The following is a 12125-nucleotide window of genomic DNA, read 5'->3' as shown; positions in this document are numbered from 1 at the left end:
CCCCCGCCCGCGGCCCGGGGGAGGAGGGTGCAGCCCTGGAGAGGGGACGGGGGTCGGGGCCACTCTGGGGCGGGTCCTGGGAGCTGCGTGTTTGGGTGCGGGCTGCTAGGGCCCGGTTTTCGGGGGGGAGAGCCCTTGAGGGGCGCTGGGGTCAGCTGGGGAAATTCCCCCGACGTCCCGACTCCGCCCCCTGCTTTTCCTTTTCCCATAAGCACGAGTGACCCGGACCCCACAGCAGTGTACGCTCCACCCTGGAGTCTTTTGTTCACTGCGCCCGGTCATATAGGTACTCAATAAATACAAATGAATGAAATGAATGAATGAAACAGGGAGGGTCTCATGGGCCGGCTGCAGTCAGCTTACTTGGGGCCTGTGGTCAGTTGGGGGGGTGCCTGTTGTCGGTCATGGTGGGGGACAGAACCCCAGACCACAAGCACCCAAAACTGGCAGGTGTACCCTGGCACTGAGACCCTAAGGTGTTTTAGTGAGGGTCTGGCTCCACCAGGTTCGGGGCCTGGTCATGGAGGAGTGGGGGTTCTGGGGCCCCTCCTTCCTGCCGAAAGGAGCTGGGCGGGCCCGGCTGACAGGTCGGGCAGCATAGCCGAGCTGACACTCACCTCCAGCATAAAACCCCACTTCATGGAGCCCCGCACCTCGCACCAGTGCTCCTGGAGCTCCCGCCGCCAGGGCCCCTGCCCAGTGCCCCAGCCAGGCTGAGACCATGAGGCGGCCACCCACCGCAGCCCTGCTCCTGCTGCCGCTGTGGTTTGGTGAGTTGTGGACACTGCAGGAAGTCAGTCCCCCACCTTCCTGGAGGGGCCCTCTGCCCTGCCTTGAGCCGTGGCCAGCCCCCACTCCTGGTCAGGCCTGGGGCTGCAGCACAGGCCTCCCCTCCCCACCCCAGTGGTCGGGCCTCCTGGGCAGATGCGAAGGTTCCAGATGTCCCACCTGGGGGAGTGAGGTGGGTAAGGCAGGATAGGGGTGTGGGCGCAGGCCCCAAAGGACCCCTGAGGCAGTGACCTGGGCCCATGGGCCAAGCTCTGGGCTCAGTGTTTCTGCTTCCTCTCGTCTCGGCCTCTCCCCAACCCCCAGATGAAGACTTGGGGCTGCATGTGTGTGGGATCTGAACTCAGAGCCACTGGGCTCCAAACCCCAGAACAGCCATCAGCTGGGCCCGAGGAGGGGCAGCCGAGCTGCAGCCTGAGCCTGGAGCCCTGGGAAGCTGGGGCAGGCTCAGCGAGGGGCCAGGTGTGCAGGATCCTGCTCCCACCAGAGAGGGAGGGATCGGGGAGGAGCGGGCCCTGCAGCCCTGTCCACTCTCCTGATCCCCTGTCAGGGTCAGCAGGTGCCAACTAGGGGGCCAGACCTGCTAGGCCCTTCCTCATGGGGCAGGCTGCTCTCTGCCAGGGAAACCCTCCCACATTCCTGGGCCAGCTGGGCCAGCTCGGCCGCCACCTCACTTCCTTGTCCTCGAGTCACCTCCCAGGGCCGGGCCAGGTCACCCCAGGCTTTGACTCAGCCAGTGCTCCAGGCTCCCTACTGGGGGAGGAGGGCACCAGGGTGGCACCTCAGTGGGGAGGCCCCAGCATCTCCAGGATCCCCGGGGCCTCCTCCTCTTGGCCTCCTGGCACAAGGATAATAGTGCTCTTTGAGGGAGCCCATCTCTGCCAAGGGGTGTAACGCTGTGATTTCTCCCTATGGGTTGAGTAATCGAAGCCATTGCCAAAGTGAAAACAGCAGCCTGCATCTGGCTCACAAGGAGCTATGACCAGGGGCCTGGGCTCCTTCAGCACCCTCCTCACCCTACTTCAGGCTATTCCCTCCTAGAATCTTAGGCCTCTCCCCTTCCACCAGCAGAGCCCCAACATGCTACATGGGGGGGCCTGGGCCCATACGAGGGGCCTGACACCCAGCCCCCGACAGGACGCCCACCCTGCAGAGCCCAGGTCTCCTCATTAACCCATCCTGGTCAGCCCTGCCCCCACAGCCACTCTGGTTCTGTCCCTCTATACATGCCCTGGGCTCAGGCACCCTGGATGTGGGCTCTGCCTGCATGGAGCTCCAGGGCCCATTGGTGAGATGCGCAACAATTCTACCTTCAGGGTGAGGTGGGCAGAGCTCTGTGAGACCCAGCAGGAGGACGGAGAGCTCAAGAGAGGAAGTCAGGCTTCCTAGATGGACAGTGCAAGCAAGGAGGGCTGCCCGGAGGAGGCGGCATATCAGTTAGGCCTTGATCTGGATTAAGACCTGTAGGATTTGGGCTTGTAGAGACCAGGAGTAAAGGGCCTCGAGGCAGAGGGGAGTTGTGAGCACACACTCAGAGGCCGGAAGGCTCAGCCTGCATGAGAAGCAGTGTTGCATTAGGCTGGGGTGAGGAAGCCTGCAGAGTCTCGAGGGGCTCTGCCCAGCTGCAGGTGTGCGCACTTGATCCTGGGGCCAATGACGGACCCATCTGCATGTATGGGAAGGGGGGATGGTTGTGGGGAGAACCAGGATAAGGTGCTGGAAAATTCCCAGAGGGAACGAGCCTGAAAGCACGTTAGTGCCACCGAGGACAGATGGGGTGAGTGGGAGCATTGTCTTCATGCAAGCGGAATCATCAGGCCTCAGAAAGAGCAGGGGTCAGGTGTCACCAATCTAATTAAATTATATTATACTAAGACGAGGGGGCTGGAGGGAATTTGCATCTTAAACAAATCCCAGGGGACATTTGCATTCTAAAAGGGCACTTTGTTAACACAGCCAAGCAGAATGTCAGAATGTCTGGGCAGATTTCCTGTTCCCATGGCTGGCCCGGGCTGACACCACCCTTGCCCCCACACTTCTGCTTGGCACCCCGACTTTGGAGAATGGCCAATCCTGCCCCGAGGGTCCTTCTCAGCCCCCAGGGTCCACCTCCTCCTCTTGTCCCATCACCCCCACCCCCACCTCCCGCTGCATCGTCTAACCCCACTCTGAGCATTGGGGAGTCTGCCCTTCAGACTGGGAGTCTGGCAGGAGGAACGGGGATCCCATAAAAATCTCCAGGGTCCTCAGGCACCCCATGGAGATGTGTGGCTCAGCCCTGAAAGGGCTTAGGGCGTAGGGAAAATGCTGAGGGCTGAGGTGGGGAGAGGTTGTCCTGAGCCCCCCACCCCAATTCTGATCAGATCTACCACCAGTGAACCAGATACAGTGGGGGTGGGGAGGGCTCTCTGGACTGGCAGGTATTTCCAGAGTGTTGCTGGCACGGGCTGGGGACTGTCACCCTGGCTAGTGTATTCAGGCTCGAGTGAAGGTTCCTGTAAAGGCTGAGTAGCAGGCCCTGTGCCTGTGTTGAGACGTGGTGGGTAATGGATCCTGGGGAGCTGGGCCCCCAGAACAGCCCAACCCCCACCCCTCTGCCTGTCCCCTCACCTGGGGGCAGGGGGACATCATGGCCCAGCCTGGGGTCTTGAGCTCCAACTGTGGAGCATGCTGGAATGCCTGAGCTCTCGGGAATCGGGAGTCTTGGGAAGACTGACCCAAGATGAGTGCTGGCTGGCTTCTGTCTGCTCTCCTGAGACCAGAGAGACCTCTGGGGCTGGGCTGTAGCCTCAGGTTTGAAGTGAGACTTGGGGAAGAACCGAAGGAGACTTGTTCCCTCTGGAACAGACCGTGTGAGGAGGCCCCAGACCTTGGAAACGCAGAGGCAGCTCCAGCTTGTTCCAGGGGCGAAAGGCAGACCCTACAGCACCAGTGCTTCCAGACAAGGACAGTGTGGGGTGTGGAGGGAGAGACTCTTGTGGGGACCAGAAGGAGCCCTCTTGCCCCGGGCAGGAGAGTCACGCCAAGACGGGGACCCTCACTGGCATCTCCTGATGGGCAGTTTGTCTGCCCTCGCAGAGAAGCTCTGGCCCACAGGCCTGGGCCTGTAGACAACACAGGGAACTGGGCCGAGGGGAACCTAAGGCCCCTGGCCTCTCCTGCCAGGTCCCTCTGTGGACTGTCCCTCTGAGTCCTCGGGAGGCTGTGTGTGCAGGAGAGGAGCAGCGAGGAGGGAGGACAGTGGGGAGGACCGTAGGGAGGACAGTGGGAGGGGAGGAGCAGACAAAGTTCCACTTTGCCCAAGTTGCCTGATCACCCCTTTCTTCTCCCTTCCAGGGACTCAGGGGACCGAGTCGTTAAGCGGTAAGCATCCAAGGCCTTTGGGTTGGGGGGGGCAGGGGCAGGCTTGTCTGAGAGCTGCAAGACTGGCCAGGGACCCCACACACACACCCAGAACGAGACCCAAAATGAATGGGCAGAGCACAGGGGTCCCAGTGGGGAAAAGCTGTGGCTCAGAGGACTTGGAGGCCAGACAGGTGTGGAGGAGGAGGGTCTGACACACCGTGCAGATGGCACAAGAGGACCACTGAGGCACGAAGCACAGAGAAGGGGCAGGAAAAAGTGACAGGAAAGAAGCTAAGGATAGACTCTGAAGACCATTCTACTGTAACAATAACAGATTCCCCCGGGGTTGCCTACCCTGTGTGGGTCGCCCCCCAACACCCACTGTCCTTCTGGGACCCCCCGTTTGTCAGGCCCTGGTAACACTTACATGTGTTATTTCAGCCCTCCCCATGACCCCAGAGGTAGGTCTGACGTCACCATTTCACAGGTGAGGGGCGTGAGGCCCATGGGGGCACGGGGGATGGGGGCGTCCCACAGCTGGGAAGGGTTTGCCTGTGTCAAAGGCTGACCCGATGCTCCCGCCTCCGACTTGCCCAAGGTCCCTGCGCAGGTGAGGGGCAGGGAGGGCCCGGAATTGAGCAGAGAGTGGAAGCTGGAGTATCCGGTTGGAAGCAGGGAATCAGGGCCGGCCCCCAGTGAGCACGGGCTGTTGTGTTCCCCTAGTCTGCGGGCACCCGAGGATGAGGATGCTGAACCGGATGGTGGGCGGGCAGGACGCCTTGGAGGGCGAGTGGCCGTGGCAAGTCAGCATCCAGCGCAATGGAAGCCACTTCTGCGGGGGTAGCCTCATCACAGAGCGGTGGGTCCTCACCGCGGCGCACTGCTTCTCCAAGTGAGTCCACCGAGCCCCGTGCTCCCCTCCCTCCCTCCCCGGCAGGGCCACGGAGAGCGCAGGCAGAGCTGGGCGCCGGGCTTCAGCACCGCGGACAGCGCCGACGGCTGGCGGGCCCGCCCACCCCCTAGGAAGCCTGCCCAGCAGGGACCGGCCGTCAGGGCGGGAGCTCCCTTTAGGTCCAACCTCGGGGCTAATGTCCGGCTGTACTCGCTGCTTCCCAGCCTTTGCTCCCTGCAGCCCAGCCGCAAGGGGTCCACTCCCCACTGCTGGTCTCACCAGTGAGGCGCTTTGCCAGTCCTGGGGCCCTGTCACTGCAAATGCTGGTAGGCTCTTCCCACGCCCTGGCGCTCTTCCCTGTCCCCGTCCATCTCCCACCCAAATCCAGGACACTCCCTTTCCGGCTGGGACTCTGGTTACAGATGAGCCTGAGGACTGGAACAGAATGTCCCTTCCTCCTCCCGTCTAAGGTCACCCATGCCATCCCTGAGCAAAGGGCCAGGCCACCCACTGCCTGCTACTGAACTATGGGCCACCCGGCCCCAACCCTGCAGGATTTCCCAAGCATCTCAGCTCTTGCCTCACCACAGCTCTGCAATTCTTTTAAAACCTCACATCTTAAATTCAGAAATGCGGGCTCAGAGGGAGTAGGCCACTTGCCCAAGGCTCACGGGCAGGGCTGAGTCCAATCCCCCCGTTGGCTGGTCCCCAGCCACACCCCTGTGGGTGCTCATCTTCTTCAACCCTCACAGCAAGCCTTTCAGGTCAGGACTGTGACTGTCCCCACTTTACAGAAGAGGAAACTGAGTTAGAGAACTCACTAGTTGACTTGCCCAAGGTCACCTGGCTGGCCAGGGATAGAGCTGGGAGTTAAAGTCAGGAATGAAAGCTGCTTCAGCGTCTACACTTAACCACCTCGCCCTGCTGTATGTCCTCCTGGAGGTGACTTTTTTGAAGATAATGTGCAAAGAGAGATGTCAGGCCCTGTGGAGGGCCAGGAGGGAGGTCTCCGGCAGCAGAGGAACAACCCCAACTCCTCCCTATTTCCCTTCTTCACTTAACTTCCACTGACTCCCCCTTTTAAGCCCTAGAGGGGCTGCCTCACACCAGCTCTCTGCTCTTTCCCACCAGCACCTCTGAAACATCCCTGTACCAGGTCCTGCTGGGGGCGCGGCAGCTGGTGAAGCCGGGGCCGCATGCTGTGTACGCCCAGGTGAAGCGGGTGGAGAGCAACCCCCTGTACCAGGGCATGGCCTCCAGTGCTGATGTGGCCCTGGTGGAGCTGAAGGCCCCTGTGACCTTCACCAATTATATCCTCCCCGTGTGCGTACCTGACCCCTCAGTAACCTTCAAGCCAGGCATGAACTGCTGGGTCACCGGCTGGGGCAGCCCCAGTGAGCAAGGTAATGGGGCAGGGCCAGGAGGGAATGGGGGCTAGAGAAGGTCCCAGGTCACTTGGGGGCCACTCTGAACCAATAATCTTTTTTGTTGATATCGGTACCCATGATCTCTATTCAAATAGGTGAAGTGGGTATGGGAAAGGGGCAGCAGACTCAGAAGGAGGATCCATGGGGAAGTGGAGAGAGGGGGACAGAAAGAGCCCAGCCTGGTGTGTGGAAGGAGGGAAGAAGGAATTATATCCTACAAAACCCCGAGCCAGAAGAGAAGGTCTAAACCCAAGCAAGAAATGAGGAGCGACAGAGCTGTGGTTCTTGAGAACCCAGGGCCATGGGTTCCTCGGTGAGACCACCTGCTGAGCTACAGGCTATTTCACCCCTCCCCAGACCGCCTACCCAACCCGCGAATCCTGCAGAAACTTGCTGTGCCCATCATTGACACGCCCAAGTGCAACCTGCTCTACAGCAAAGACGCCGAGTCCGACTTCCAGCCGAAAACCATCAAGGACGACATGCTGTGTGCTGGCTTCGCCGAGGGCAAGAAGGACGCCTGCAAGGTAGGGGCTGCGGTGGGCTGCGTGGAGGCTCCCCAGGCCTGGGTCAAGGTGGGAGCCAGCCCAGCTGGGATGAGGCCCCAGTAGGCGGGGCCATGGTCCAGACCAGAGCTGTGCAATCAGCTGGGAAAAACAGATTCCTGGACCCCACCCAGGGGAGTCAGTGAGTAGGTCAGCAGTGGGGCCCAGGAAACCGCATTTTCATCCCCCCCCAGAAGTGAATCAGGGCAGGTGGTCTGGGATGCTAGAGAAAGGGCACCCCAGGCCAGAAAAGGAAGGACCAGCCAGTGTGGTGTGTGTGTGTGTGTGTCCTGGGTAGGGACATTCCTAGGGAGGGGAGCTGAGGAGAGGGACAGAGGGAGGAGGACAGTGTGTGCATGTCCCTGTGTGCCTGCAGAGGCTGGCTCTTGGGCCCCTGTGGGCTCTGACGGTGCCTCTGCTTCTCCTGCAGGGCGACTCTGGGGGGCCCCTGGTGTGCCTCATGGGCCAGTCGTGGCTGCAGGCTGGGGTGATCAGCTGGGGCGAGGGCTGCGCCCGCCGGAATCGCCCAGGTGTCTACATCCGGCTCACCTCCCACCACAACTGGATCCATCGGATCATCCCGGAACTGCAGTTCCAGCAGGCTAGGTCGGGTGGCCAGAGGCGGGGCCCTGAGCTCCAGCAGCCTCTTGGTCGGAACTTTGCACCCTGCCTAGGGGCCCACGCCATCCTCCTGGTCCTCATAGCCCTGCTCACCTTCCTCTGAGCCCCCCTCAGACCAGTGGGCGAGTGGAGCCCCAGGTCCACGGTGTACATTTGTAAATAGCTCTCCGATTCTCCCTTCTCTCAAATGCCCGGTTATTTTTATTTATGTTTATCCTCCAATAAAAACCCAACCTCAGTGCTGGCTGCGGACCCTTGGGGGAAGGAGGAGGAGTGGAGAGGTGCTGCATGTGGGTTGCCAAGGAGCTGTGAGCTGGGCGGATGCCCGGGTTGGGGAGTGTGGAAGGTGACGCTGCCCAGTGGGAAGGGAGCTGCCGCAGGCACCCTGGAGGCTGGCCGCACTGGAGTCCAGGGCCTCTGTCCCCTGTGACATCGACAGAAAGAATGGGTCCAGGCGGAGCACCCTGGAGGAGGGCTTTGCGGGGCGTGGGGGATCACAGCATCACCCAGAGACTTCTTAAATAACATCAACAGGGTGAGGCACCCATGGGGAGGAGGAAGGGGCTGCTCCTGGCACCCTGGGGCCCCTCCAGGGGCTCCCTGTTCCCCAGGTCCCCCTTGACCCCTGGTTCCTTTTCCTCCACCCCCTCCCTCAGCCTTGACCTCCCCACTCGTGAGTCCAAAGCTGCAGGGGGTGGGGAGGGGCTGGAGTTGGGACCCACGTCCCCTGGGAGACATTGACAAGTTGCTGCCCCCTCTGAGCCCGTTTCTCTTCTGTAACCCGGGATGGTGCGCCCACCTGCCTCTCAGGTGTAATCAGGTAGATGTGAAGGTGCCAGAGGGCACAGCAGGGAGAGGCAGCGATGTGGGGCCTGCCTCTGGGCTCCCGTGCCTGCCCGCCTCCCTCTTAGGCCCCGCACCCCCATCACAACCGCCTGGGGGCAGCTCTGCTGGGTCCCTGCAGACCCAACACCCCGGGAGGCCCCAAACCTCAGGATGCAGGGCCCAGCGTGGCCCCCATCAAGTCCACACACTGCGTGGGCAGGTGTCCCACAGAGAAGGCAAGGCCCAGGCCACTTGGGGCTGTTGGGGTCAGCATGACAGGCCCCCCCAGGGCAGGTCAAGGCTCTGGCGGCTCCGTGGCTAGGACCCCTTCCTTCCTCCTTCCACAGCGCTCAGGGTTCAGGCCATACTTGCTGGCATCTTCAATGGTTTGTGCGAGGATCCCCAAGAATTCAGGAAGGAGCTAGAATCCTGCATGGAGAGCCTCGCATTTGGCCTCTGCCCACAGCGCCTGCCTCTACCCCAGGCCTGCTGGCCTGGCCTAGGCCCAGCTCTGCAGCCCCACCCTCTCCTCCCCCATCCTGTCATCCACACTACCTCGCCTGGACCTACCCCTCCTTCCCAGTCTGCTCTGTTATGGCCTGTTGCCACCAGGAATCGAGCACAAACAGGTCTCTGGAGCTCAGCACCCCCGCAACCTTCTCGCTCCAGCCCTGCCCAGGCCTGCCCATCATGGCCGTGATGGTGGCTGCCCAGTCTTGGGTTATCAGCCCCTTCTGCGGGCTGATTCCCGAAAGGTTACCAGGGCTTGCCTGCCACACTCAGCAACCATGAATTGGGTGAGACTCCTAGGAAGGCAGGTCTACTGCTGCCTTGCACACCGCATACACACACCCACATACACATACACACACTCATTGCACACACACTAGCACACCACACAAGTACACTCATGCAGACACATACCAGTGCACACCCATCTGTGCACACCCATGCACACAGAAACACGCATACACACGCAAGTGCATGCACATCCCCATTTGCTACATACAGGCACGTCCTGGCCCAGGCCTGGATGTTTACGGAACAAATCAATATGTGCTTAGCAGGCTCCTGCTGTGTCTCAGCCCTCGGGACAGAGCGGGAACAAACACTGAATTCCCCTCTGTGCTCCACCTTGCCCGGGGGCGCCCCTGCCACGAGGAGGAAGCACTGGAGGGGCAGCGCCTGGCAAAGGCTCCCGGCGGCCCCACCTTCCTGCTGGCCACTCAGTGGCCCTATGGGGACTCGGCCATCTGTGGACGTCCTTCTCCAGACCCAAGATGGGCTCTGCGTCCCTTGGGGGGGGGGCAGATGACCGAGGCCCAGGCAAGGTGGGGGATGGGACCAGGCTGTGGGCATCCTGAGGGCAGTGCAGGGACACGTTCTGGGTCATCCTGGCTGGGAACAGGTGCTGCCTGGGTCCTGCAGCCTTGGAGAGGCCTGGGCAACCCACCACCCTGTTCTTGGGGGTATGAAAAGTCCCAGGCCCCACGGTGGGAGGTTAAAGAAGGTTAGGTGGTCTCTGGAGGGAGGCCCCTCTGCCGCCTCTGGTGAGAGGCCAGGATGAAGCCTGACTCCCGGGGCACAAGGCGAGGACCAGGCTCCCCTCGTAGGAGGACTCACCACCCCATCTCTGCCTCCTCTTGCCTGCTGTCCCAGCTTCCTGGGTGCCCTGGGGTCCCCTGGGGTCCCCCATTTTCCTGCTTCTGCTACAGGGCAGGGGTCTGGTCAGGGTCGGCGGGGCTGATGAGGAGGAGTGGCACACACGCCAGGGCAGCCTAGCTCCTCTGAGCTGGGCTGGGGTCCTGGGTGGGGCCCCTGATGCGGCTGCCCAGGGCGGTCCTGTCCGAGGTGGTGGCCAACGTGTGACTCTAGGTCACAGGGTCCCCACCCCCTGGGCTCCCTGGACACCGGCCCCACCCAGACCCAGGGCAGACGCTCACCGAGGCCCCTGTGGGCGAGGACAGGAGAACCCCCTCGCAGAGATTAGGGGCTTCAAAGGGAAAGCAGGTTCATTTCACGCCATCCACAGTTCACAGTAAGCTTAGCACAAGGAGGAAGTTAGGAGAGAAACACCACCAGCTGTTACAGGTCCCCTCTCCTGCACCAGGCAGGGGCGCAGCGCAGACACAACTCTCCACAACTCGCCAAGCAGCGCCTCAGAGCCATCTGCCAGGTAGGTAGTGGTGCCAGGGCCCCGCTGGCTGCAGGAAGGACCTGTCAGAGGACAGGCCGGCCGGGCCCAGGAGACTGTCCGCCGCCCCACCGGGGGCGGAAGGGAGTGGCCCAGCCCCGGGCAGGGCCCCACAATGAAAGACCCACCTCGCAGCAACCACCGCGGCTTGTAGGGGAAGCAAGAGGAGGAAGGGCAAAGACACCCCTTCTAAGGACTGCAACCGAGCCCCAAAATCCACACACGTGCGCGTGCACACACGCATGCTGTGCGCATACGCATTTGTTCAGCCGGTGGGAGCCCCTTCTAGCCTCAAAGACCAGGACTCAGCAATAGCCCTGAGGTCACAGGACTGGCTCTGCGTCCCAAGGGCAACGTGGCCCCGGCCTGATGCTGCTACCCAGACCTCAGGCATTAGAAGGCAGGGCAGGCAGGAGGCATAGAGGGGGAAAAAAAGGGGGTGAAATCAAAGGCCCCAAAGCCAGAGACCCCCACTCCGACCTGGGGATGTGCATCGGTGTCCAAGAAGGTGCTGGAGCAGCAGCACTTCTGCTGCGGGACACCGGCCACCCAGGCTTCAGGCACACGGGACCTCAGCACCCACAGGCCTGCAGGCACAGTCTCCATGGACAGACAGACGGCTGCACTGCAGGCTCAGCCCTTTGTTGCCCCCTTGCGCTCAGTGACAGATGGGCAGTGGTGCACCAGTCAGCCACTGCCACCAGCTTCGGGGAGGACGGAAGACGCCAGAAGCACATGCTGAGTGGACACCAGTAAAGGCAGGGCAGGGGAGGGGTGAGGGGAGGTAACAAGGGCAGGGCCTGCTTCTGTACAGAGCCCTGGAAGGTTCTGGGCACGGGCCCCACAGGAGGCCCAACAGTTGGCGACCCACGTGGGCGGCCCTGAGGCTTCCTCAAGAGCTGTGCCCCTTGCCCCCCCCCCCCTCCCTCGGCGGCACAAGGGACAGGGCTCCTCGCTGCCCAGCTGACCCAGCATAAGGCCCTGGGCCTCAGGACCCGGACTAGGCAGCTGTCTCCTTTCCAGTCTTTTGCTCAAGGCTTTGACGGGGACACGAAATGCCCTGGGGCTTCTCCCAAGGACCGCCTGGCAGAGGGGCCTGGAGGCTTGTCCAGGCTCACTGCTGGCAACAGGGAGCTGTGACATGTCAAGCTCAGTCTGGTCAGACGGCAAACTCCTGGGAGCAGAATTTGTAGGCCTTCCCTGTGTGCCCCAGATGGGCAGTCCCCACCCCCTAGCCTAGGCGAGCAGGACAGCCCCCTCCCACCCCCGGAACCTGGGGCCCCTGGCTGGGCCAGCCATTCATCTAGAAACAGGACAGACACTCCGACAAGGCTGGGAGTTTGGGTGGCCGAGACTCCAGCACCTCTGGGTCAAAGACATGCTCCCAACCCCAGGGAGCCAGAGCTATCTGGGAACAGTGTGGGAATTCCCTACAGCGTGGGGGCAGCCCAGGCAGCTTGTGAAGAGCAGCCACCAGGGGGAGCTGGGCG

General features: G+C 61.9%; 1 protein-coding gene across 1 annotated transcript; it reads left to right on the top strand.

The window, feature by feature from the left end:
- Positions 1 to 644: 644 nt before the first annotated feature.
- Positions 645 to 7847, top strand: PRSS27 (serine protease 27). The gene is made up of 5 exons (XM_087449480.1): positions 645 to 774; positions 4832 to 5023; positions 6155 to 6426; positions 6808 to 6977; positions 7426 to 7847. The coding sequence occupies exons 1-5, from the start codon at positions 722 to 724 to the stop codon at positions 7717 to 7719; spliced, it is 981 nt and encodes a 326-aa protein (XP_087305606.1). The 5' UTR covers positions 645 to 721; the 3' UTR covers positions 7720 to 7847.
- Positions 7848 to 12125: the final 4278 nt, after the last annotated feature.

The sequence above is a fragment of the Ceratotherium simum genome, chromosome 26 (assembly GCF_057802395.1).
Source record: "Ceratotherium simum simum isolate JZ-2026a chromosome 26, ASM5780239v1, whole genome shotgun sequence".
Classification (NCBI taxonomy): domain Eukaryota; kingdom Metazoa; phylum Chordata; class Mammalia; order Perissodactyla; family Rhinocerotidae; genus Ceratotherium; species Ceratotherium simum.
This window is presented reverse-complemented; position numbering and strand designations above follow the sequence as displayed.